This window comes from Polypterus senegalus, chromosome 13 (assembly GCF_016835505.1).
Source record: "Polypterus senegalus isolate Bchr_013 chromosome 13, ASM1683550v1, whole genome shotgun sequence".
Taxonomy (NCBI): domain Eukaryota; kingdom Metazoa; phylum Chordata; class Cladistia; order Polypteriformes; family Polypteridae; genus Polypterus; species Polypterus senegalus.
The window spans coordinates 150,047,565-150,071,602 of NC_053166.1; the positions used below are offsets into that span (position 1 = coordinate 150,047,565).

The 24,038-nt window shown below is 39.5% G+C and overlaps 1 protein-coding gene across 10 annotated transcripts in view; it reads left to right on the forward strand.

Moving 5' to 3' along the window:
- Positions 1-24,038, forward strand: part of sept12 (septin 12) — a 226,079-nt gene that overhangs the window by 153,110 nt on the left and 48,931 nt on the right. Inside the window, exons 1-2 of one of the 10 annotated variants that reach the window (XM_039776533.1) lie at positions 14,831-14,844; positions 17,436-17,491. The exons of 5 other annotated variants lie outside the window; for them this stretch is intronic. Coding sequence is in view for 1 of the 5 variants with exons in the window: in XM_039776526.1 (XP_039632460.1) it covers positions 19,849-19,858 (10 nt within the window). In the remaining 4 variants the exon portion in view is untranslated. Of the gene's footprint in view, positions 1-8,485; positions 8,736-14,830; positions 14,845-17,396; positions 17,492-19,744; positions 19,859-20,083; positions 20,249-24,038 lie in introns of those variants that run through there. 4 more of the 10 variants (XM_039776528.1, XM_039776532.1, XM_039776526.1 and 1 more) reach the window with 4 other exon arrangements.

Sequence of the window (24,038 nt, forward strand, 5' to 3'; positions counted from 1 at the left end):
GATCTCAACCCATATTAAAGTAGTAGAAAATAAATGGATAAGGTTATGAAAGAGGCATGGAGCATTTGTAGACCTATCCTTAGAAGCCTTTGAAATTTAATGGATGTACAATAAACTGCTTCAAGATGTCATATTTTTTTCTTAGGTCTAACCAGAAGGGGTCACCATATATTAGACTGATACTCTCATCTGCAGAGGTTCTTAAAATTTCATTTAATGCGGAGAATTAATGGTACTAAGCAGCTCTCCATATTAGGTTTTGATCTGATGCCTTGATGGGTTTTCCTGTTTCCTGTGATTTATTCCAAAAATCAAGACTTGAACTGCATTTGGACAAATGGTACCCTAAGGGATATTTCCCTCTCTCTGTCTCACTCTATGAGAATGAACTTTACACACAGACACAGACCTCTTTTCCACGAAACGCTTTGCTCCAAGTGCCTGATTATTCTTTCCAATCATTTCACATCTTTAAAAGTTACCATTAATTAATCTCACCTTATCGTTCTTCAAATTAACAATGAGAACCTGACATTGAATTAGGTAAATGGGGAGATGGATTATGCCAAAATATTAAGTTATGTTTTCATTTTTCAGCTTTTCTGGGAAACTAATTTTGAAGTGTGTTTAAAAAGTGAGTGGATTACAAGTTCATTTGATTAATTAGAATTTTAAAGATTAGAATTGATACAGAACGTGCTCATTCAGCCATTGATGCAGAAAGTGCTCATGTGTCTAGTCCTAAGCTGGAAGTAACAGACACAAATACAACTTCAAGATGTTAATGCTGACAGTTAAGCTGACAGCATATCTGTGGTCTGAAACAGAAAACCCACAGGAAGACACTGAAACATGCACAACTCTGAATTCTAATTAGGTGCCGAAGCAATAGGAAAACCATATTTTATAATTCATTTTTAAATACAATTTTAGTAGCGACTGTGAAAACTATTTAGTAAAGTCAAACTTGAATTGCTTGTGATACAAAAATATTCTGGATGGTGACAAAGCAACATGTACCCCAAATGACTAACTGCTGCCTTGAGTCATTCGTGGTGTGATTCTTATTTCTGTATACTGATGCCCTAAATGAGCTTCGTATACCCGGATCTCAAATCTCAGTAGTCCAGGCTTCAAACCTGCTGCCACCTTGCTGAGAACTGGCTCATGTATACCTTTCCATACTAAAATGGATGGCTTCCATGATTAGAATACAAAGAATATTCTTAACTTTTTTTCCAGAATTGTCTGAAAAAGTTAATAATCAAGTCACTATTGATTCTTCCAAATATATGAACAAATAGCAGTATTTTATTTTATATCACACTCTTCTATTGTGAACATCATACTAAAGCGTTTTTATAAGTAATGATATATAGCACAACAATTGACAAATGTTTGTATGATTAGAGCACATGCTAAGTAAACATTTTACTTAGGGTCTCACAGTGGGACCAAGGATACAGTAGGTAGGTAGACAGACAGACAGACAGACAGATAGAAAAATAGATGTGAAAGGCACTATATAATAGATAAATAAATAGATAGATGTGAAAGGCACTATATAATAGATAAATAGATAGATGTGAAAGGCACTATATAATAGATAAATAAATAGACAGATGTGAAAGGCACTATATATAAGATAGATATCCATCCATCCATCCATTATCCAACCCGCTATTTCCTAACTACAGGGTCATGGGGGTCTACTGGAGCCAATCCCAGCCAACACAGGGCACAAGGCAGAAAACAAACCCCGGGCAGCGCACCAGCCCACCGCAGAATAGATAGATAGATAAACTTTGAACATCTTTACTCCACATCAATGAGTGCCCTGTTTGTGCTGCTAATTAACTTCTTGTGAATTCATTTTAATTGAATTGCTTTTTTAAGATTTGTTCCCCTGAATTTCTTCATCATTCCTCTGAATTTCTTCATTTCTTCCCTTAAAAGGCTCCCAAACAGAAATGAAATGTGAAGTGAGGGAGCCAACAGAAGACCAGATAAGTCAGGGCCTCAAACTCCAACCAATTTCACTCCAACCAGCTGCTTAATGAGGCGCTAAGGATACAGTAGGTAGGTAGACAGGCAGATAGAAAGATAGATGTGAAAGGCACCATATAATAGATAAATAAATAGATAGATGTGAAAGGCACTATATAATAGATAGATAGATAGTGGCCAATGGGGGTGCATAGCTGAGCTCCAATTCCTTCACATAACTACAAAGTCAACAAGTCCCACTTGAAAATCACCCCCCTTAATAAACAGAAAATATCTTTTGTTTCAGGCTTCTTCTGTAAATATTTTTCTTTTTTATTTCTTCTCCTCCCTGGCAAACTTTGCGTTTCCTTCACACCCAACTCTGACTCCACAGATAATGTGGAGGGCTCCCTTTTAAACATGACCAAGAAGTAGTTCCAATACTGAATCATAGTCTCCTGGAAGCACTTCCAGGTCAGGTGGAATTATCTTGCGACAGGAGATCCTCCTTCCAACTGCTCACCCTGGTGACACCCATTAAAACCCAATGGGGTATCCTTATGGAACCGTAACTCTCATTCTGCCTTGTGGGTGTCCAAATAGGGCTGGCTAAGACTAATGCTAAGTGTACTGAAGAATGATATGCAGACGGTAGGCAGTCTCCTACTACCGCTCACTTCTTTTGGCCTCCTGACTGTAAAAGCAACATCAACCATGTCTTCCACCCGTCTGCACCACCCATTTAACAGTCCTTTCTTTATTCTGGCCCCCCAGCTAGGTAAGACACATCTGTTTACCACTGCTGGGACACCAGTCCATCCGTTTCTCCCACCATGCTGGCATTCCATGCCAATCTCGTGACTGAGACCGGGAATGCTGTGCCTCTATTCCCAACCATATATTATTATCGGCCTCTAGGCCAGCCAAGGGAATGGGGTCAATCTCATCCAGGATGCCATCCATTCATGACAATAGTTAGATAATGAAAGGCACTATATAAGAGAGATTAATATATAGATAGATAGATAGATAGAAAAGGCACTATATACTACCTAGATAGATAGAAAGGGTCCTATAAACTAGATAGACAGCTAGATGGAAATGGATAGGCTTGGAAGGCACTATAGGATGGATGGATAGATAGACAGACAGATAGAACTGAAAAAGAAAAAAAAAACGATTGACAGCAAAACACGAGAGCATCTTCTAGATGCGAGCCCCGAGCTAGACTTAATGATGACAGAAGCCCCAGTTATGATGTGTGCAAGGTGGCAGAGGTGGATCCAGGTGCATGGGGACTGGAAATGATGTCACTTAGCAGCCCACTGCTGATCTCTGGATTTGCAGGTACGCAATATAAGAATAAGAGGAGAGGCATTAAGTGATAGCGCCAACCCTCAGCATTAGGTGATAGTGCCAACCCTCAGCATGGAGTGGTGTTACAGGTCAATAAACCTGGAGGTTGCCTTTCAAATGTACTTGTGTGACAAGAGATAGACAGATAGGAAAGGCTCTATATAAATGATAGTCATGAAGGCACTATATACAGGATGAGGCAAAATTATGTTAACACTAATGGTACTGCTATGTACAGAACATACTTACATGCAATTTTTGTGGATAATTTATGTGCCACATATGGTGCATGTTGAACATGATGGTGAACAGGTTGGGACATTCCTGTAAATCATCTTGTACATATGAAGTATGTTTTGTGAATAAATTGTTTCCGCCATTCAAATGTTAACATAATTTGACTCACCCTGTGATGATAGATAAACAGACAGGCAGATAAAGAAATAGATGTGAAAGGCACTATATACAAGATAGATAGATAAAGGGCACTATATAGTAGATAGATAGATAGATAGATATGAAAGACACTATATAATAGATAGATAGATTCCGATATAACATACAGTGAAAAGATGGGCTTAGATCATTCATGTGTTTAAGTATAAGCCATCCATTTCCTAGTTCCACAGCATTCACATATGGTATGGCAGTAGCAGGTAGAAACACATGCATGGTAGCTGTAAATTTGCATATGTTCTCTGAGCCTGTACAAAATGAAGATTAGCTGTACAAAAATAAACTGAAAACGGAATCAAACAGCTACAAAAGAAGAGGTTCCTGAAAGTTGTAAATAAAGGCCTTTTGTTTCACTGTCCTACACACGTTTATTCATTTTCAAAAACAAATTATTCTACATTGAGTCATCGGGAGCATGAATGTAGGTCCTTTTCAATATGGTCAATTACTAATTTTTTTCAATTCTGAAAAACAATGTGATTAATTGTTTAGCTTAAATGAAGCGCAGCTTCAGAGTTCCCTTCATTGCTTATTTACATAAATAGCTATCTTACAAAACAAATAAGAGCAAGCTTAACAATTCATGCTTGGCTGTGAAATCTCTCAGGCTAGTCACAGATATCATTGCTCAAGATTCGTATGATCTAAGTGTTTGCATTCATGTCAGCACTTTGAATAGAAAATCGGTCCCTTTCAGTAACTTTTTTTTAAAGTTATCTTTCAAAACAAATGAAAAACATAAAACATTGGTTTAGGTTGCTAAAACTCTATAGCTCTTCACATGTTTCATTCCTTGATTCTCTTATGATTGGCCCCCTTTGTATGAACGTCACTGCTTTGAGGGGGGAGTAGCTCTCTTATTTTAAAGGTCCTCCAGTTTTAAATTTGTGACATTAAGAAACTAAATAACAAAACTGAAAACCTTTCCCTTGGCAGTGAAACTGCTTGAGCCAGCTATGGACATCACTGCATGAGCCTTGTGGGTGATCCGTGCTTATTAATGTCAGCACTGCCTTATTTCAGAGTCCTTCCCATTTTGATGCTTTTTTAAATGGGTAATTTACAAAACATGGCAGCAAAACGTGTAATGCTGTTGACACAAGTCCAGCATGTGACTGTCTGGTTTTATCCTGGCACACCAATTTTCCTTCCATGTCCCAAAAGATGTATAAGTTTGGTTACCTGGCAATTTTCAGTTGGCTTTGGGTGTTTGCATGAGTGGCACTTGCAGGAGACTGGTGCCCAAAACACCAACTAACCCAGTGTTCCTGGGATAGGTTGTGGTTGACATACCTCTAAACTGGATCAGGACGGTTTGAGAATGTTAAAGCTGTTATGGGGTGGCACAATGATGCAGTCGGAAGAAGGTTCACATCCTGCATGCTCCCTGTGTGGACTTGGCATATTCTCTCCATGTTCGTGCAGATTCTCTCTGGAGGTTCTGGTTTCCTCCCCCTGTCCAAAGACATGCTAAATTAACTCCTAGTTTCTGTGTGTGTTCACCCTGTGATAGGTTGGTGCCCTGTCCAGGTTTTGCTCCTGCCTGGCACCCTGTGATTCCTAGGAAAGGCTCCAGCTGCCCTGCAATTAGGCCCTTGATAAGCAGGTTAGGAAGATTTTGATTTGATAGTTTGTTAATTCCTAAAAGGAAATCATCTTTCTACTTTTAACCTTCACATTTTATACTATCTTTTATACCTGTGTCCTCCGGCAACAAGATGGAACAATAGAACAAATGTGAGGGAGTTACACTTTACATGAATTCTGTATTACAAATAATATGTCCAAATTATAAGCAAAAGAATGAAATGAGTGTGTAAAAATATCATTACAGTCTAAGAAGAATTGTATCTTGCATCCATGGGTGGCTCTTGGTTTATATTGAGTTCAGCTTGGTCTTTGCTACCACATGGCCTTTGAATGAAATATTGAAACATGCCTGCCTTAATATGGATGTCAAGTGAAGAGTTGTTTAAATCATGGAGAAATTACTGTATAATTTCTAGTATTTTATAATGTCGGTTGTATAAGTCGAAAGCGGAAAACTCCCGCTATTGGTACAACAGATTATGATATGCTAACACCCACCTGAGAGAGTAACCACGGAGCACACGGCCTTTGTCTTCTATGTGGGTGTGGCAATGTGTGGTATCAGTGTGTGCTCCTAACCTCTCTCTCTCTCTCTATTGTGCCAATGTGACCACACAGTAATACCTGAACTATTCCGAAGCGATGTTTGCACTGATTTGTGTTTTTTGTATCTCACACCCTCATACACCTTTATTGTAAGAGCATCCCTTATCTACGATGGAGCGTTCGATCAGAAGAAAATCAGAAGTTGGTTTTAAATTAAACGTTGTTGAAGTTGCGAAAAAATTGGTAACTGCGCAGCTGCAACAAAGTTTGATGTGTCTGAGAAACTGGTGCGAGATTGAAGGAGGCAAGAAGATGTAAAAAAAAAAAAAATTAAGTGTATTTTTGAATGGGTGTATAACTCTGGTTCTGATTTTATGATCGATTTTTCGGGTTTCAGGACCCGACTTATACGCGAGTATATACGGTAGTCCTCTTCTCATGGCAAGATGTAAGAGAGAGAGAGAGAAAGGTGGATTAACCAACTTATACCATTCTAATAACAAATACTGGAGCAATGGGTGCGAGCAACTCCCTTAATTAATCCAATCCTTTTAGCCTGGCTGGACCAATGGAATAAGTCTACTTCCTCCTTTTTGGGCCATTCACCAACGAAATAGTTCATGCACAGCCCAACAGTGTGAATGTAATAAACACAAAAGGAAGAAAATAATTATAATCATAAAAGTGACCATGATGTTACTTTCCTCATCAATGAAACTCTGGGGGAAGAAAAATGATTGGTACAGCTTCCTGACATTTTTAACATTTGTCGGAGATGCATGGGGTGGCGACCCGGCCGGGGCACATAGGAAGACCGGAAGAGGGCTTACGTTCACCTCAGACCACGTGGGAGCGACCACCCTGGTTCCTTTGGAGCTTCCTTTCCTTTGAAGCTCTACCCTGTAGGGGCCTGTGGTCTCCGCCAGGGGGCGCCCCTGTGCCTTGGGAGCCCTGGACCTCGGCACTTCTGCCACACCCGGAAGTGCCGGGGGGAAGACAAGCAGGGACACCCGGTGTGCTTCCGGGTATGCAGCTGGCACTTCCGCCACACTGGGGAGTGCTGGTGGAAGATTGCCAGGAAGCACCCGGAGCACATCTAGGTGCATAAAAAAGGGGCCACCTCCCTCCATATGGGGGCTGGAGTCGGGAGAGTAGAGGACGAGGTCTTAGGAGGAGGCAAAGAGGTGGCTTGAAGAAGGAAAGAGGCACTGTGTTGTGGCCAGGACTTTGGGGCTGTGCTGGACCTTGTAAATAATGGACTGTGTAAATAAACGTGTGTTGGGTGACATTAACGTATCCGCCTGTCTGTGGCCGGGCCGGCTTCCACACATTACAAATAAAGACATAAAAATATGTAACAACTTATATGCTAGACATGACTCATTTTACACTCCACCACAATGGCGCTACATTATACTCGGCCTGTCTATGGGAATTTCCCCAGTCAACCTTCCTGAAGTATTGACCATTCACCAATGACCTCAACCATATTATCTACTGCTAAATTCCTGGGTAAGACCACATGTGTTGTTTTTCTCTTGAAGAACACAATGGGTTATTTTGTCTTTGTGACATTTAGGGCCACGTTCTTGCTGTGATGCCACTTTGTCAGATCTGCCACATCATTCTAATATGCCTACTCACAGTTTTTGTTGACCAGCTCAGTTACTCAAGTTTAAAGATGTGATTGTTACTGTATTTGGCTGAATAGTCATGAGTGAAAAGTGAGTTCAATTTGGGGTTGAGAGCACTGCTCTGAAGAAGTTGTGGTGATTACATCGCAGACTGCATGAGTTTTTCTTTGCCACCTGTGGTCTGCCTCTTAGACAATCCATTATCCAGTTGCATAGGGAAATGATGCAGGCCCAGATCTCTAATTAGGGTATTCTTGTAATACAGCACACATTAAATTTGGCTGGAAAACAGTGAAGTTGTTCTTCATTTTTTTTTTCCAGCTCCCAAAGTATATCCCTCAGAACATACCCAGAATTTATTTTAGAATAGGAGGAAATGACAAGCATGATAAGTAATTTTCTGTGGTGTGTTGGGCAGGACATATGCATATCAATGCTTTGTATTGTGGATGGTTGTCTAGTTGGCGCAAACTTTAGGGAGCACTTTCTTTCCTTCTACAATGTAGGGCCACTCAAGTCCAGAAGGTGGCATTTGACAGTCTTTGGATAGTCAATACCCATGCACTCATACTGTAAGTGCAGGTAAATGAGCCATGCCTTGTAGGAGTAAATTAAATGGCTTAGCAGTTCACATTTCAGATTTGTTTTTGCTTTGCCCAGGAAGGATATTTCAAGCCAGCGTCACTGCCAGCAGAAGAGTTTACTCAAATCCTGACGTATTTGTGCCCTCATATGTAGTTTGCATGGGTTTGAAACAGAACTCTGGGTGGGATACAAAAATGACACATGGCACTTTTCAAAACCTCTGTGGGCTCATTTCAGCACTTTCGTTAGTAAGAGGAAGTCTGAGGAAGTGAGAAGTGCACAGCACGCAGTTCTGCGTTTCATAGCACAGTTGCTATTCTTGTCAGAACTGATCTGTGCGGTCTCATGATGGTCACAGAAATCAAAAGGCTTCAGCACTTGGAACTTCTGTGAATCGAGTCGAGAAGTATACAATCAGGAAATGCATCACTCCTGCCCTTCATCTCCATGGTTCTAAAAGACACACCCTTGGGGCGTGTGTGTGTGAACATCCTCAGACGCCTATCAGATCAACACACAGGCAGACACCCTGGTGCAACTCGTATTCTACCCCTCGCCTCAACTTGACTTCACAACTTTAAGGTAAACCTTCCTTGTGTCCTTTACCTTTCTTGTTGCATTTCCATCTGGTTCTGTATTTGGAGGGGCTGGTACATTAACAGTAAATGTGAACCTTGGAAATCTTTGCTGGCACACTAGTCAGGCTTACTTGCGTACAAACGTGTGTGTGCCTGTGCATGTCAGGGAGTTTCTTCCTGCTCTTGCTCAGCATCGCTCACCTGAAAGGCTGCATGAGGCACGTTAGCTGTGGGCAGGAACATTAACGCACCATATTAAAAAAAATTAACGTACAAAGTTAAGTCATTTCTGAAGGTTGTCATGGGGTGCTGAACTTTAATATGAAAGACATGTGTATTGCAAATGAGAGAAAACGGGGAAATTTCTTTGATGGGTGTGCAAGGAACTCCTTAAAAAGTAGTAACTATATTCTTCCTTTGTGCAGTTTTAAATAACCTTTCATATAAAGTCCACAACTGGATGGAGTTGTGGGTAACACTCTTACAAATCTACTAATACACTTTTGTACCAGGTTTTGTAATATTTAATGTGCATTAATATCTGTGGCGTGTGACAGCATGTTAGTATGTAATAAGATTCGATCAAAGCCCAGGATGGCTTTGAGGGGCAAATAAACGGGGCGCCTTTCGATAGTGAGTATCATTTCAAACCACAAGTACAGCTCTACAGTTCCTTCATTTTAATGTACGTTTGACAGAAGGAGTGCAGACAGGTTAAGTAAGTTGCTCAGGGTCATACAGTAGGCCAGAGGCAGGAACTGAAATGGCAGTGTTGTGGTTTAGAGGCCAGCTACTTATCCACTATGGCAAACTGCTTAGAGTGGTTATTGACAGATGGATGCTTCAAGGAATCCTGAACAATAGACTAAATTCTACCAGGAGAAGATAAGTAAAGTGAAAAAAAACGTACAGGATTTTCTGTTTGTAATATCATCTTGTCCAGAGTTGGTTCCCTCCTTATGCCTAATGCTACCAGGACAGGCTACTGCCCCCTAGACCTTGGACTGTATAAAGCTGATCTAATAAAGGATATAGATTGATGGAGAATTTTGCTTTAATAATGACAGCTAATCCTGGGTTATTTCCAACTATGATCCCAATGCTTCTGGGGTAGTTTTTGAGATTCCAAAGCCCTATGTAGGATAAAGCAGAAAATGGATGGATTTTACATTTTGAGCATATGATTTCTGCTTCAAATCCTTTTTCTAAACTCACTTTATCCTGAGCAGGGTTATGGGAGAACTGGAGCTTATCCTAACAAGTATCAGACGAAAGAACAACCTCAGGACAGCTCATCACAGGGTCAATACACAGACAAACATCAAGGGCCAATTTAGCACTGTCACTCCACCTAAGTGGCATGTCTTTGGATTCTCGGGGAAAACCATAGGAAACCAAATGAACATTGGGAGAACATACAGGCTCCAAGAAGGGAGGAACCAGGACATGTATCCTCGTTTCTTTACGGAGGGGCAGCAGTACTAACACTGCAGCACCATGTTGGAACTGGATTAAATTAATTTGAAAATCTCATGTTATGTTACATGAATATTATTTCACAACATAACTTTAATCTTACCTCATAGTTCCAGAGTATAGGGTGAAAATCATAAATGCAGTCATTATCTGTGTGGAGTTTCTACTGTAATAAAGATGAGAAATAAAGGGTTGGGGCACCATATGGTGAACCTCATTTAATTATACCAGTTGTTAAGCCACAAAAGTAAGAAAATGAGAAAAACAAAAAAGATTTCAGCCAGCACACTAGTCCTGAAGCATCTTATGAATATAACATTCCTAGTATGTCTGTCAACATCCAGTGAAGCTCCCACTTACATACCTGGGACTAGTAGGGGTGGAAGTGATGTCACAACTCTTCAAACCTTTGGTCTTTGGTTCTGAGAGTGAAAGAGGTAAAGGTGTAAATGGCAGTGCCAAACTGTGACTTGAGGTGGAATTGCCACTATTATAGAAGACCTGAAGATTCCTCATACTCATGCATGTGTGACACTACATTTTCCCTATGTTTTTGCAAGTTTTTTCCAGGTTCTGTATTTATCCTGATACATTCCAAAAATATGCAAGTTAGATTGATTAGATGTCCCAGTATAGGAGTATGTGTGAACCCTGAATTAGACTCACATCCCATCCAGAGTTGGTTCCCACTTTTTGACCACTGAGGTTAGGATAGGTACCATCTACCTGTACGCATAACATTACTAACACTCTTGCTACCTGTTAATCTGATTTAAATACACTGGTTAGAACTTGCTTGGATGGATGGGCAGATGTACATCGAGGAATAATTGTCATCTTCCAAAGTAACAAACTTAATATAGGGCTGAGGCAATATCGAGAATGATAGTGCTTTATATCACAAACTGTGCTACCTGTCTAAGACAGGTTGCAATCTAAGTAATCAACACAGACTTTAGTGTTAACATTTGCTGTACACCACCTACTGGAATGTATTTTGTAATGTAACGCACTTGTCGTTCCAACAGAGAGTGCATCACAAACATTTGTAGTAATAAAATGCCTTACAATTGTTTGTGATGTGCCACCTGTTGGAATGACAAATGCAATGAGTATATGTCATTTGGTAAGGGACTTGTAAAGGCAGTGATAATGACAGATGTAATGCATTTTGTTACTGCACGTTTGTGATGTGCCATCTTTTGGAATGACAGACATATCAACCGGACGGATACACAGACACACTAACATTTATCCTTTTATTAAAGTGGATTTTGAAGGCTTTCATCAGCTCTGAAGCATCAGGCAACTGACAGGGTGTCATTATGTTTAAAGAGGAATATTGTCATAAGGCTTTCCTATTTATGTTCAACGGAAAACGGGGGGTGCTGATTTCAATTCTAGCAAATGTATGATGAAGGAAAGTCTTCCCAATTTGGTAGAGGACAACTTTCTTTTTGTGGGACCTGACATAAAAAAAATATTTTAAGCGCTGCTGTTTCTGTGTTGTACAATTCAAACGCTGTTTTATTTATTTTTTTATTTACCAAATCATATTCCATGAAATTGTTTTGGCAATAGAGTAAAGCAAAATACTAGGTGGAGTAGTTAATCTTTGCTTGTGTGCAGTAATTTTAATGCTAGAAACTCTTCTAAAGCTTTCATTTTTGCTTGAATCTACAAAGACAGCTTTCTTACATTTCAGGAGCAAGACAGAATACAAGATTTGTTTAGAGTCAACAACTGAACCCAGCATGGAATTTACTTGACATATTGATATTTCTAGGAAAAGAAAAGGTTAAAAAATATTTCTACACTGAAAAGTAAAAGAAGGTTAAAGACACTATGTTTTGGCTGTACGGCCCTCATCAGGAGGGACAAGCAGGTGACATGCTTTATATAGAAGAGGAAGGAGGGAGCAAAGCTAGGGCAGATAAAAGGCGAAAAGGTGGGAGGAGGTGAGAAAGAGCTTCCATGACAGAAGATGAACAGAGAGATTAAAAAGTTACTTGGTCAAAAATAAAGCCAGCAGAAATGTGTGATCCCACAGTGACAATGAGCTAAGCTTCTTTTTTCTTCAAAAAGTGTCTTTGAAGTCCTGTGAAAGAACACAAACAGATCAGTGGGGCTATGATTAAGGGATGGCATATATAATCTAACAGTATTAAACTGCATAGGTAGGGAAAGAAAGATTCCATGTGTTCCGTAAAGAATAAAATCACAGTAATGTATATTTAATATTAGGATACCATTGTTAGACAGAGGAACAGCCCACATGCATAATTAAAGAGAACTTGGATTCACTCTGTAAAATTTCAGCCCTGACTGGCCTTGCAGATTCACGCTCCCTCTTTAAGACGACTGACTTTAAGCAGACTTGCAACGGTCTGCATATGAATTCACTAGGCTTCTCCATGTTTAAATATTTACCTTGTAAGAAAGATTTAATAATTCCGTGTACTACCCGATATGGCTTATTGTATTTTTTTTACTAAATTCCATCATTGCACTTGCAGGCTGGCTGCAAACTTCACAGATAGGATACTTATGATGATCTTGAGTAGTCTAGGCAGTTGCTTCTGTAAGTCTTACTGCAAACACCATTAGAATAGTTTGCCTTTTGAACATCTCCTCTTTCTATCTTTCCATCCATCCATGTAGAAATATGTTACAGCAGAATAAGCTATAAAATGTAGTAATACTTTTACCAAAAATACTCTTTATATGTTATTCTTACTTCCAGAGGTGTTGAAATACGCTTTCAAACACTATAAAATTGTTAGTGAATGTGTCAGGAACACATAGAAAAAGAAAAATTGATATAAAATGTAGCTACAAGGTAATATGTGTAGTTTTATTTTGAAGCTGTACAAAAACAGAATTCTTTTTCAACACTTTTTCTGTTTTCAAATCAATTTCCATAGCATACATATTAATTATTGAAGACCCATGGCCTGTATATCATTTTAAAGGGCAAATCTTAAGCCTAGTCTACACTTGATGTGGCCATGCTGGATGGGAGGGGTGTGCGGTGAAAATGATGGTAGATTTGGAGACACATGTTTTCAGTGCACACCTCTCACTGCACTTTTTCTAAGTTTGCACCACAGTGGCTGTGTACTCAAAATGGAGAATTTCAAGGAGAGGCTAGCTACGTGGGTGACAGAATGATGAACAAAGGGCTGAAACATTTGAAATGCACTTGCTAATCATGTAGGTCTCCCACTCACGAGAATATTATACTCGCCATTTACCACTTTTGGTCAATAGCTCTGAAACTCCCCCTTCTTTTCTTCCTCTTAAATTAAGTATAGCAGGCACAACCATTCATCCATCTTCAGAGTTTCACATCCTCTGCTGTGACATTATTAGCTATACAGTCAACTTACACTGTCACTTACTGACTAGGAGAATATCAATGCACTGATTGAACAGGCTGCAACAAATATAAATGTGTTTTGGTCGCTCATGTTGTTTGGGCTTTGCGGTGCAGCCTATGCTCAGTTTTCATGCAGTAAGTATAAACCCAGCTTTATTCTGTTGGAATATATATAGTTAGTAAAGAAATTATACTGCGTGTCCAAATTATTGCACAAACAGTTGCGAGATTCAAAAAAGTCTTTACAAAAAAAAAAAAAATTCTTAAATACATAAAGTTTAAGGTGGTGTCATTTGAAAGCTTAAACCTCCCTCTCATTTAGTAGATAATATAGTGTACATAATATTCTGTTCTTCAAATTGTGCACAATTCAGTCAGGATGTTCAAGAAAGCTAGCTGTTGCTAAGATACAGCAATTGGACCATCAATTAGGGAAAAAAAATTGCAATGTAGTATTAGAGGATACAACACGGCATTTTAATGGCAAAACACTATATTTTAATTATAGCAATGAGAAAACGAATGATTTATGCAGTTTTTAAAAATTCTAGATTATTATTCTGTCCCACCAATGCGTCTAAAACAATAAGACTGGGTGTTTTAATGTTTAAACAACAAAAGTATATTAAAAACCTACAGAAGAATTCTTCTTGTTCAATAGAATCATTTTTAACTGTATCTGCTGGTTCAGGATTGTGAGGTGAAATGATTAGACCAGCCTAACAATAGCAGCCTGTTCTATAGATATTAACAGGGTTAAATCGCCTTCACATGGGCTGAATTTGTGTACAGAGTTAGCATGTGTGCCAAGCTTGGCTGCCTGTTCCCTGCCTCTCTATAACCACCCCAGCTTGAGTTAATGCAGCTTAAGTCATTCCGCTTTGTGGCTTCTGCTCTCTTGTGAGTCTATCTGTCTTGATGCTCAATTCTAGAAAGAAGACCTATCTACTATGTTTCTCATTTTAACTGCCATGTCATCAGTCTCACCTTTTCAATGAGATGGTAATGACACTGCCATACAATACTTTAATTTAGACTGCTAACTCTGAAAGCACTACTTGAACACATCACTCTATCACTTGTGTGTCACATTTCCCTATTTTCCATCTTAAACGTTTAATATTCCAACAATATTTGATAAGCCAGGCTCTAGCTGATGCTACATGTTAGAATTTGATGGGTATACCTCCTATCCTACCTATTAGTATGTTTCCTCAACACAACAGTAAGACAACAGAGCAAATGAAAAATATTCACTGTATCCTTCCACTATCAAGCCTGTTTATATCACAAGAGCAATAGCCTATTTCCATAGCCTCAAGTGCAAGATGAGAATAAACCATGGATAGGATGCCAGCCCAAAGTTAAAATGCTGCTCTTTTTTACTGTACCTATCACTTTATGACAGCCTTTGCAGTATTTTTCAAAGAAATCTTGTAATAATACCATCCATCATCAAGTTTTTTTTTTTAATTCAATTTAGAGCCTTGGTGGTGCTGGAACATATCCTGGCTGCATCAGAAGCTAAGGAACAACCACACCTGGGCCATGGACCAGACCACTACAATGCACCTTTAAGCACACGTTTTCACTTCTACAGGGTCAATTTAACATAACATTGTTAACACTAGAATTACCAGAGCCTACGAAAAAACTCGTAGATCCTTCCCACCTTAAATCGCTTCATACCTTTCCGTCAGCGTCTTTTGTCCAATAAATGTGTTGATAAGCAGCCTACTATCACATCCCCCCACCCCTCACATTTTTCTCAGCTCAAGTCTGTTTACCTGCGTGTCAGTTGCTTAGAGTTGTATAGAGTGAGAAGTCAAGCAAAATGACACCTTTTATAAATAATATATCGTTATTTGGAACACTTGCATATCATGTGTGTTCCGTGTTTACAACGATCAATGTAGTAAACACATTGTTAAAACAGAAAAGTTTTTCATGTTTTAGTAATATTTGGAAAAATGTAGACATGAAGTGCATAATGTGTGAAGCCTGAAGTCCAAGTATCAAATAAATACTTTCACAAAATGTACAAATATAACAGAAAAAGTGCGCTTCTATTCAAAAATATAACTGCAGAAAAAAAACATGCGTTAGGGTGTGACATTGACATTCATTTGGTACGACCGCTTCGGTGGCGCAACGGTTTCAAATGTTGACTGGTAATCAAAACTTCACAGGTTTAACCCCGGACAAGTCCGTTTTCAGAAGTGAGCTGTTTTTATTCTTACTATTTTAGAATAAAAACATACATTTGATTCCAGTCTGTAACAGCCGGTGTAAATTTATGATACTTGTAAAGGTTAGCTTTATTTTTTTTTTATTTAGTTTTATTCCCTCAAGTCGCATTCACGATCCTCCCCCACCCCCATGCATTTGACACTGCTGTTTTCACATAGACGCATTATAACAGAGGTGAACTCAGATCATGACGGTGATTCTACATCGGAGCAAGAATACACGTCATACTTTTGCCATCACTGTACGTTGTATATGTATACGGGAAACTCTGCACTCTACTCGTGACTTTACGTTGTAGGAAGTCAGTAAGTAAATAAAGGTAAATAACATTCGATCTGGCTCTTACATACAAAGTACAGTGACGGTAGCTTCCATCTGCAGCTATAGACTTTTCAGTACGCGAGCGATTCTCCACGCTAGTGTTTAGATCTGGACGGTGCATGTGCCCAAAACATTAACATTTATATGTTAACTACATAAAAGCCATATCGAATGTTATTTACCTTGAGTTATTTACTTGCTTCCTACAGACTTTTCCTACAGTAAAGTCACAAGTAGACTGCAGAGCTTCCTGTGTTTGATCAACACGGGCATGCCCAAAAAATACGTGTAATGCCATGAAAAGTGCCTACTGACACTTTAGTATGCAAGCAATGTTACAAGAATGCAGTTAGACTTTTTTTTGGGGCACATGTTGTTATATTTGTACCTTTTGTGAAAGTGTTTGATACTTGGACTTCAGGCTTCACACATTATACACTTCATGTCTACAGTCCTGTCAATTATTACTAAAACATGAAAAACGTTTCTGTTTTAACAATGTGTTTACATTGATCGTTGTAGACATGGAACACACGAAATGCATGTGTTCCAAATAACAATATATTATTTATAAAAGGTGTCATTTTCCTTGACTTCTCACTCTACACAACTAAGCAACTGACACGCAGGTAAACAGACTTGAGCTAAGAAAAAAGTGCGGGGTGGGGGGATGTGATAGTAGGCTGCTTGCTGCTGCATTTACAGGACAAAAGATGCTGATGGAGAGGTGCGAAGCGATATAAGGTGGGATGGATCTACGAGTTTTTTCATAGGCTCTGGTAATTCTAGTGTGAAAAACCACCTAATCCAGTTCAGGATCATGGGGGCCTGGAAACTAATTGGACAGCATCAGATTCAAGAACATAAAAGGTTTAAAAAATAAAAGGAGACCATGAAGTCCATCCAACTATTGGACAGCAAAGTTGTCCCAATATTTAATCCAAAAAATGTTTAAATGTTGTCAAGATTTCTGCTTAAACGAAGCTCAGTATTTTTAGGTTATTTCTTCACAAATATGGTATATATGCATTTGCCATGCAAAAATGATCTTCTAAAGTTTAGCATTTTCTTTAAATGATAAAAAAAAAAAAAAGCCTGTTCCGGTATTTTATAATGAAAGACATGGGTCATGGGCCTCAACCGTCAGCAAAAAAGTTTTGATATAAGAAAACTTTGATAAAAATGGAGAGTTGAGTGGCCATGTTTACTCAAGGAAATTAAAAAGAGAAACTTATGATCAAGTTTGAGATGTTACCACTTTGACCACAGATGCACCAGGTGTCCACATGTGCACAGGAACAGCTGTACAGCCAAGGAAATTATCACAAATGCAGGTAATTATTGAATAAATTTAAAAATATTTGATATATCTTGCTTTATACATACCTTCATCATTCGTCCTTCTTGTCACTCATCATTCTGTGGTGCCTTGCTTTTCTCCTATCTAATTTTTGACTACACTCATTACCCACTGTAAAAAATATTGTTTGTATTCTTGCAATTACTTCTGGTCTTTGAAGGTAACTTGGGTTGCAACTCGTTAGTATTTAGTGACCAAAGGCCACTTGGTACGTTATTTGCTTTATTGTCATTGAAATACTTCATTCTACCTGATTTTCTGTAAATAAAAAAAAAAAAACCTGCCTCAATCAGGAATTGAACTTTGCACCCCTAACCCATCATGATCCCCACCCTACTGATCCACTAAAGTCAAACTGACCAGATTGTTCATAGGAACGACACACACACTGACAGACAGTATTATTTATTATACAGCTGATAGATTATAGCACCCATAATCTTTCATAGTAAAGAAGTAAGGCTTGATGATTGCTAGGATCCACTCAGGTTGGGAGACAAAGTCAGGTGAGATTGCGTTGGTTTGGACATGTGCAGAGGAGAGATGCTGGGTATATTGGGAAAAGGATGCTAATGATAGAGCTGCCAGGAAAGAGGAAGGCCTAAGAGAAGGTTTATGGATGTGGTGAGAGAGGACATGCAGGTTGTGGGTATGACAGAGCAAGATGCAGATGACCGGATGATATGGAAGATGATCCACTGTGGCAACCCCTAATGGGAGCAGCTGAAAGAAAAAGAAGAAAGACGGGTACCAAACTGGTAATGGTTGCCAGGCCATCACAGGGCCCATCAATGTACAGATTCCACATTATGGATTCTGCAATTAACCTAAATTTACATGTTTGGGATGAGAGAGGAAAACTAGAATATTCTGTGCAAGACCAGATTAAGACCCTTCAGACTTAGTTCCTTAAAAAGGAGTTTATCATACAGCAAAGCAGCATGCAGACACCAGGGTGTGGTTTTTCTCACTTTTGATTTTGGCATAAGACTTGAGATCGGTTCATCAAGGGGTTACTTTCTTCCTTGATCATTTTGGCATGCTGATTCTACTTCATTGCTTTGACCTTGGGTCTTGGAGAAACATCCCCTTGCTGTCAAATGCACCCAGAAGGCTCTGATGGTAGATCTGTGAAAGATCCAAAGAGACATGTGAAGTACACTGAAGTTCTGAGATTTGAACTCAGAATTCTGAAGCAGTGAAGGCTGCAGCAGTAGTCAACACCACCAATCAAGTTCATGTTGTTAATGGCATCGAAAGAATTACAAGGAAATAAGCAAGTTTGATTAATCAATCCAAAAGGGGGCATTTTTGGCACAGTGGTTTCAATATAGCTTCATTTTTTTTAATCTCAGATCCCAGTCCTGGCTTACTATGCATTAATTATGCAGCTTCTGGCAGTGTGCATGTGGATTTCCTTCAGCACACATGGCATTCATTGGTTTTTGTCAGGGTGTCCTGCGACTTGTTGGTGCTCAGTTCAAGAGTGTTCTGAGCACAATGTGGAAAAGTTATCTCCACCCCTAACGACACTGCCCAGGTGTAAGTGGCTGTCGAAAATAAATGAGCGAACGGTAACGATTGATCACGTAATTAACGGAAATAATTCGACTAGGTATAATATTTATCGATGTTCTGAAATGCATTTAGGAAAAGGAGTTGTCTCCTCTGCCAAGATTCATTCAGTGTCTCGGGGCAATGTGGGCAAGTCTTCTCCAACCCCGATGGCACTGCCCAGGTATAAGTGGCTGCCGAAGATGAATGAACGAACAGTAACGAATGATCACGTAAATAACGCAAATAATTCCACTAAGTAAAATGTATCGATGTTCTGATAAGAATTTAAGAAAAGGAGTCTCCTCTGCCAAGATTCATTCTCTGTCTCGCGGTACCGTGCCCAGTATCAATCAATGCGCAGATACTCAGCTCGCTTTTATAAGCTCTGCGTGAGGTATTTTTTTGGCAGCAAAGAAACTCGGCAGATGACAAAGAAATATAGCGAGAGCTGCTAAACGGAGACGGTGCTGATTGTATTTCCATGCATGTGGGGTCGAGACAGCGTGAGGAGATCAGGAGATGAGAGAGAGAGAAAGACGAGGGGGTTGGGTTCACGACGCTGTGAGCTGCTTGTCGATCTGCATGTGAATGACCCCCCACCCCCCCGTTCTTTCAGTCACTCACTCATTCACATATACTTACACACGCGAGCTGACTTGCTCACTCCTCCAGCGCAGCCATAGGACTTTATGACTACACAGCCTCCTCAAGTTTAAGCGGAAGAGAGGAGTGAAAGAAAAGAGACCGCGGAGAGGCGAGACGCGCGGCCCGTGAATGAGAGAAGGTACGCTAAAGCGGGTGGCTTCACCGCTCTGATAAATGCGCGCCAAAGTTCGCGTGTTTATCGAGCGCGAGGCGGGACGGTAACGCCGCGGTCACGCGCGAACGGTTTCGGGTATCGCGAAGGTTCCCCAGCTTCTTGTCTGCGCGTGGAGCCGTCCTTTCAAGAAATCAATCGGAGACGGGAACAAAAAAAAACAAAAAAACAACAACACTGGATGCGTAACGCAAAAGTATTAAGAGCGTTACAGTTACATAGATGGGTAGGATGTCAGACTTGACACCTCAGCCTTTTTAATTTGGCGTGCACGGGTGGAGCCGGCTGAGCCTCACTATCCGAACAAGGGCGTCCCGTTTTGCGTGTCCGGACGTGGGCATTTCTCGCAACATCGCGGTGAGAGCTTCATTTATGTCACTTTTTGTTTATTTGCTATTTTTAAGAGGTTTAAGAGACCGAGGGCAGATTCATACATTTAAACACTATTCAATCAAAAGAGCCAAAAATAACCACTTTGAATAACTGAAGACTGGTCCTCACCACATCCGAAGATTTGTTTTTTAAAGAGTTTGTCAAGTGTAGGAGAAGAAAAAGAAGAAGTTAAGTGTAGGTGTTTGTGTTAAATGTACCAGATTTCCTTTTCTGATTATAATTTATCAAGATGTGCATTTGGCGTGTGTGTGTGTGTGTGTGTATACCAGAATGACATGTTATGAACTAATATGTAAAAAACTCAATGTCAGTGTGTTTGTTCATCATATAATTCCACCCCCATGGTGCAGTTGCTCACATAATCCCACTTTTGTCAGGAAAAGACACTACTTTAACCCCGGGAGTACCATGTCCTTTTTTAACTACAGAACGCCTCTTCCTGGATTTTGAGCCCTGGAATAAATTCAATTGATTTGTCACTGTAAGAGTGGATGTTAAGAAACACCATTTCTAAAAACGAGGTACTTCTGCCTTAAAATGTTTTACCTGGGTATTACTGCCAATACCCCTGATAAAGTTTGATCTCTTTTTTTTTTTTACTTCTTACTGTGCTTATTCTAGAATATTCAGTGCCAAATTGGTGCATATTTGTACGAGCTGGTGCATTAGCTTTCACCCCACTCTTGCCATCTGTGTTATTCTCAGCACGTCATCATCATTTCCAGATAGACGACAGTGCAGAATCCTCTGTATGGGTTGCAGCTTTGTTAATCTTGAATGGAAGAAGTTTCTTCCCTCCTTTTTTTTTTTTTTCTTCTATACAGTCCTTCATTGAGGGCCTTGAAAGCCCTTGTGTCACACAGCCCCACCTCCCCCCAAACCATCTGCTTTTTTGCTCTGTTGTTTCATGTCACGTGCAAGCCTGTGGTTCGACCAATTAAGTGGCCTTTAAAACAACAGTGTGTACTTTATAGGGGCACAGTGGAACATTTTCAACAGATTATTAAAAGAATCTGTTAAGGTACGGTTCTGCGGGCATCTTACAAGTTGTAAGGATCTAGGCCCGGAACAGATTTGGGATGTTGTAGTCTCCAGCTGAATGAAAGAGTAGGAGGTGAATTTCTGCGTAATTCACTCAGCAGGCTGTAGTCTGCCTTTAGTATGGCTTGTGATAATTGCTAGTTAAAGGAAACAGCTATTTTAATAACCTCACTTCCTCGGGCATTAATTATCGGCATTTGTGGCCTTTGCCTTTTTTTCAGGTTGTTTAAGCATTTAGGTTTACACAATTGATGTGAAAGCCTCAAAAGTATTGTCGCATGGCTGCATGTCTCTGAGCAGTGATAAATACATTCTCCTCGTAATTGTGACACTGCTTATGCTGCCTTCTCATATATTGCATTTTTAAATGCAGGGTACTTATTCATCCATTTTTTTTTATAAACAACACTTTTTTCCCAGCACAGAGGAAGTGCAAGGAAAAGCCCAATGGTGTTTCTACATTAAGGGCTAGTGGGGCACAAACCTACCAGATGCTGTCCAAAACGATGTATTATATATTAAAATGTTTATTACACTTCCCCAGCTTTGTCTTCATCATTAGGTCCTTCCATGAAAACCCTAAATACAAAGAGGACTGTTTGATTTATGTTAGGTAGATTGCCCAGAGGGGACTGGGCGGTCTCGTGGTCTGGAACCCCTACAGATTTTATTTTTTTTCTCCAGCTCTTGGAGTTTTTTTGTTTTTTCTGTCCACCCTGGCCATCGGACCTTACTTATTCTATGTTAATTAATGTTGACTTATGTTTATTTTTTATTGTGTCTTCTATTTTTCTATTCTTCATTTTGTAAAACACTTTAAGCTACATTTTTTGTATGAATATGTGCTATATAAATAAATGTTGATTGATTGACTGATTGATCTTCTAAAGTGTTTTCTCCAGGTTTCTATCACATGCCCATTGTAATTATTTAGAAAAATATTGCTTAATTTAGTATGTGAAATTGACTTTGTGCCAGGTGCTATGAACGTGTTTCCATCAGAGAGGGAGGACCAATTGTCACTGTAGTGTTCTCTATACCCTTGAGTGTAGGTGGCATGTTCAACTTGAACTTCTAAAGTTAGGGATGGAGCTTGATGATCATCTGTGAGGACTACCTGTTGAATTTTCTTATGTCATATTTTTGCACTTCCAGTTTGATTTTTTTCCCATTGTAGCACACAACAGCAAAATGGTACCAAAAGTTCAGTACAATTGCTCTCTGCCCATTGCCTTTTTTTGTCACAAGTTGACTTTCCCAGTTGATGACATGCAGCACACACAAATTAAATGGTACAGTAAGTCAAATACTATTTGCTTACTGCCCGTTGTTTACATGTTTACATTGCCAGTTTGACTTTTCCCAGGAAAGGATGCAGCAAGTGCAAGTGAAATGGTATAATACAGGGGTGTCCAACTCCGGTCCTGGAGGGCACAGTGGCTGCAGGTTTTCATTCTGACCCTTTTCCTAATCAGCCAGCAGTTTTCACTGCTAATTAACTCCTTTTCCCTTCATTTTAATAGCCCTTTTTTTAAGGATTCGGTCCTCTGAATTGATTTGTTACTTCATTAAATGGCAGTCAAATAGAAATGTGTTGTGAAACGAGATAACAGATGACAAGCTAAACTGGGTCTTCAAACTCCAGCCAATTTCACACCAACCAGTTCCTTAATGAGAAGTCAATTCTTGCTGTTAGTTAAAGCCATTATTGAATATCATGACTTGTTGCTGCTCTCATTTAGCCATAGCAGACTGTTAATTTTCTGTTTTTTCTAAGACCGCCATCAAGATGTTTTGGTGACCTGAGCAGGCCAACATGACCAAGACCTTCACCTTTCTTTATTTTCAGGTTATCTGGTCACGTGGTGGCTTGTTTTGTGTTTCATTATTATTTGGCTGCTCATTAAGGAAAAAGAAACAACTAAGGGGTCTTATTCACGTCAATTAAAACTAAGGCAGAACAAGTTAATCAGCAGGAATAAAGGCTCACTAATTAAGAAGATGGTTAGAATGAAAACCTGCAGTCACTGTGGCCCACCAGGACTGGAGTTGGATACACCTGGTATAATATGTCCAGAGCAATCTTCTCTCTGCCTGTTGTTTTATTTATTTTTGTTTTAGTCATATGTTTGCACTTCTGGTTTGACTTTTCCTAGTCAAGGACATGTAGCACACACTAGCGAAATGGTACAGTAAGTGAAGTACTTTTTCCTTGCTGCCCATTGTTGTTGTTGTTGTTATTTTATTTTTTTTTTAAAGCACATGTTTGCACTACCTGTATGATTTTTCATAGTTGAGGACATGCAGCAAAAATGGTACCAAAAGTCCAGTACTATTTGTTCTCTTAAAGGTACAATAATTAAAAAAAGAAACAAGATCAATATCAACGATACATCATTCATAAGACATTACAGTGCATCCTTATTTTCACCCACTGCTGATGAAGACTATGATCAATTTCAAAAAGCTAACACGGAAGCCTATATGTGTTCATCTCACTTTGTGGAAAAGAAGCCAGCATTGTGATGCTCCTGTTTCAAAGAAGTAATTTTTTTTCTCTTTCCTTTCTGGCCTCCTACTGACCAACGGGCACCTTGCTACACAGTAAATTAGTATTTCTACTGAACGTTCAGTATGTAGTTTGGTGTTTCTTTCATGTTACTGTGACTTGTACTTTTTCACTTCAAAGATATTCAGCTAGAAACTTAAGGCG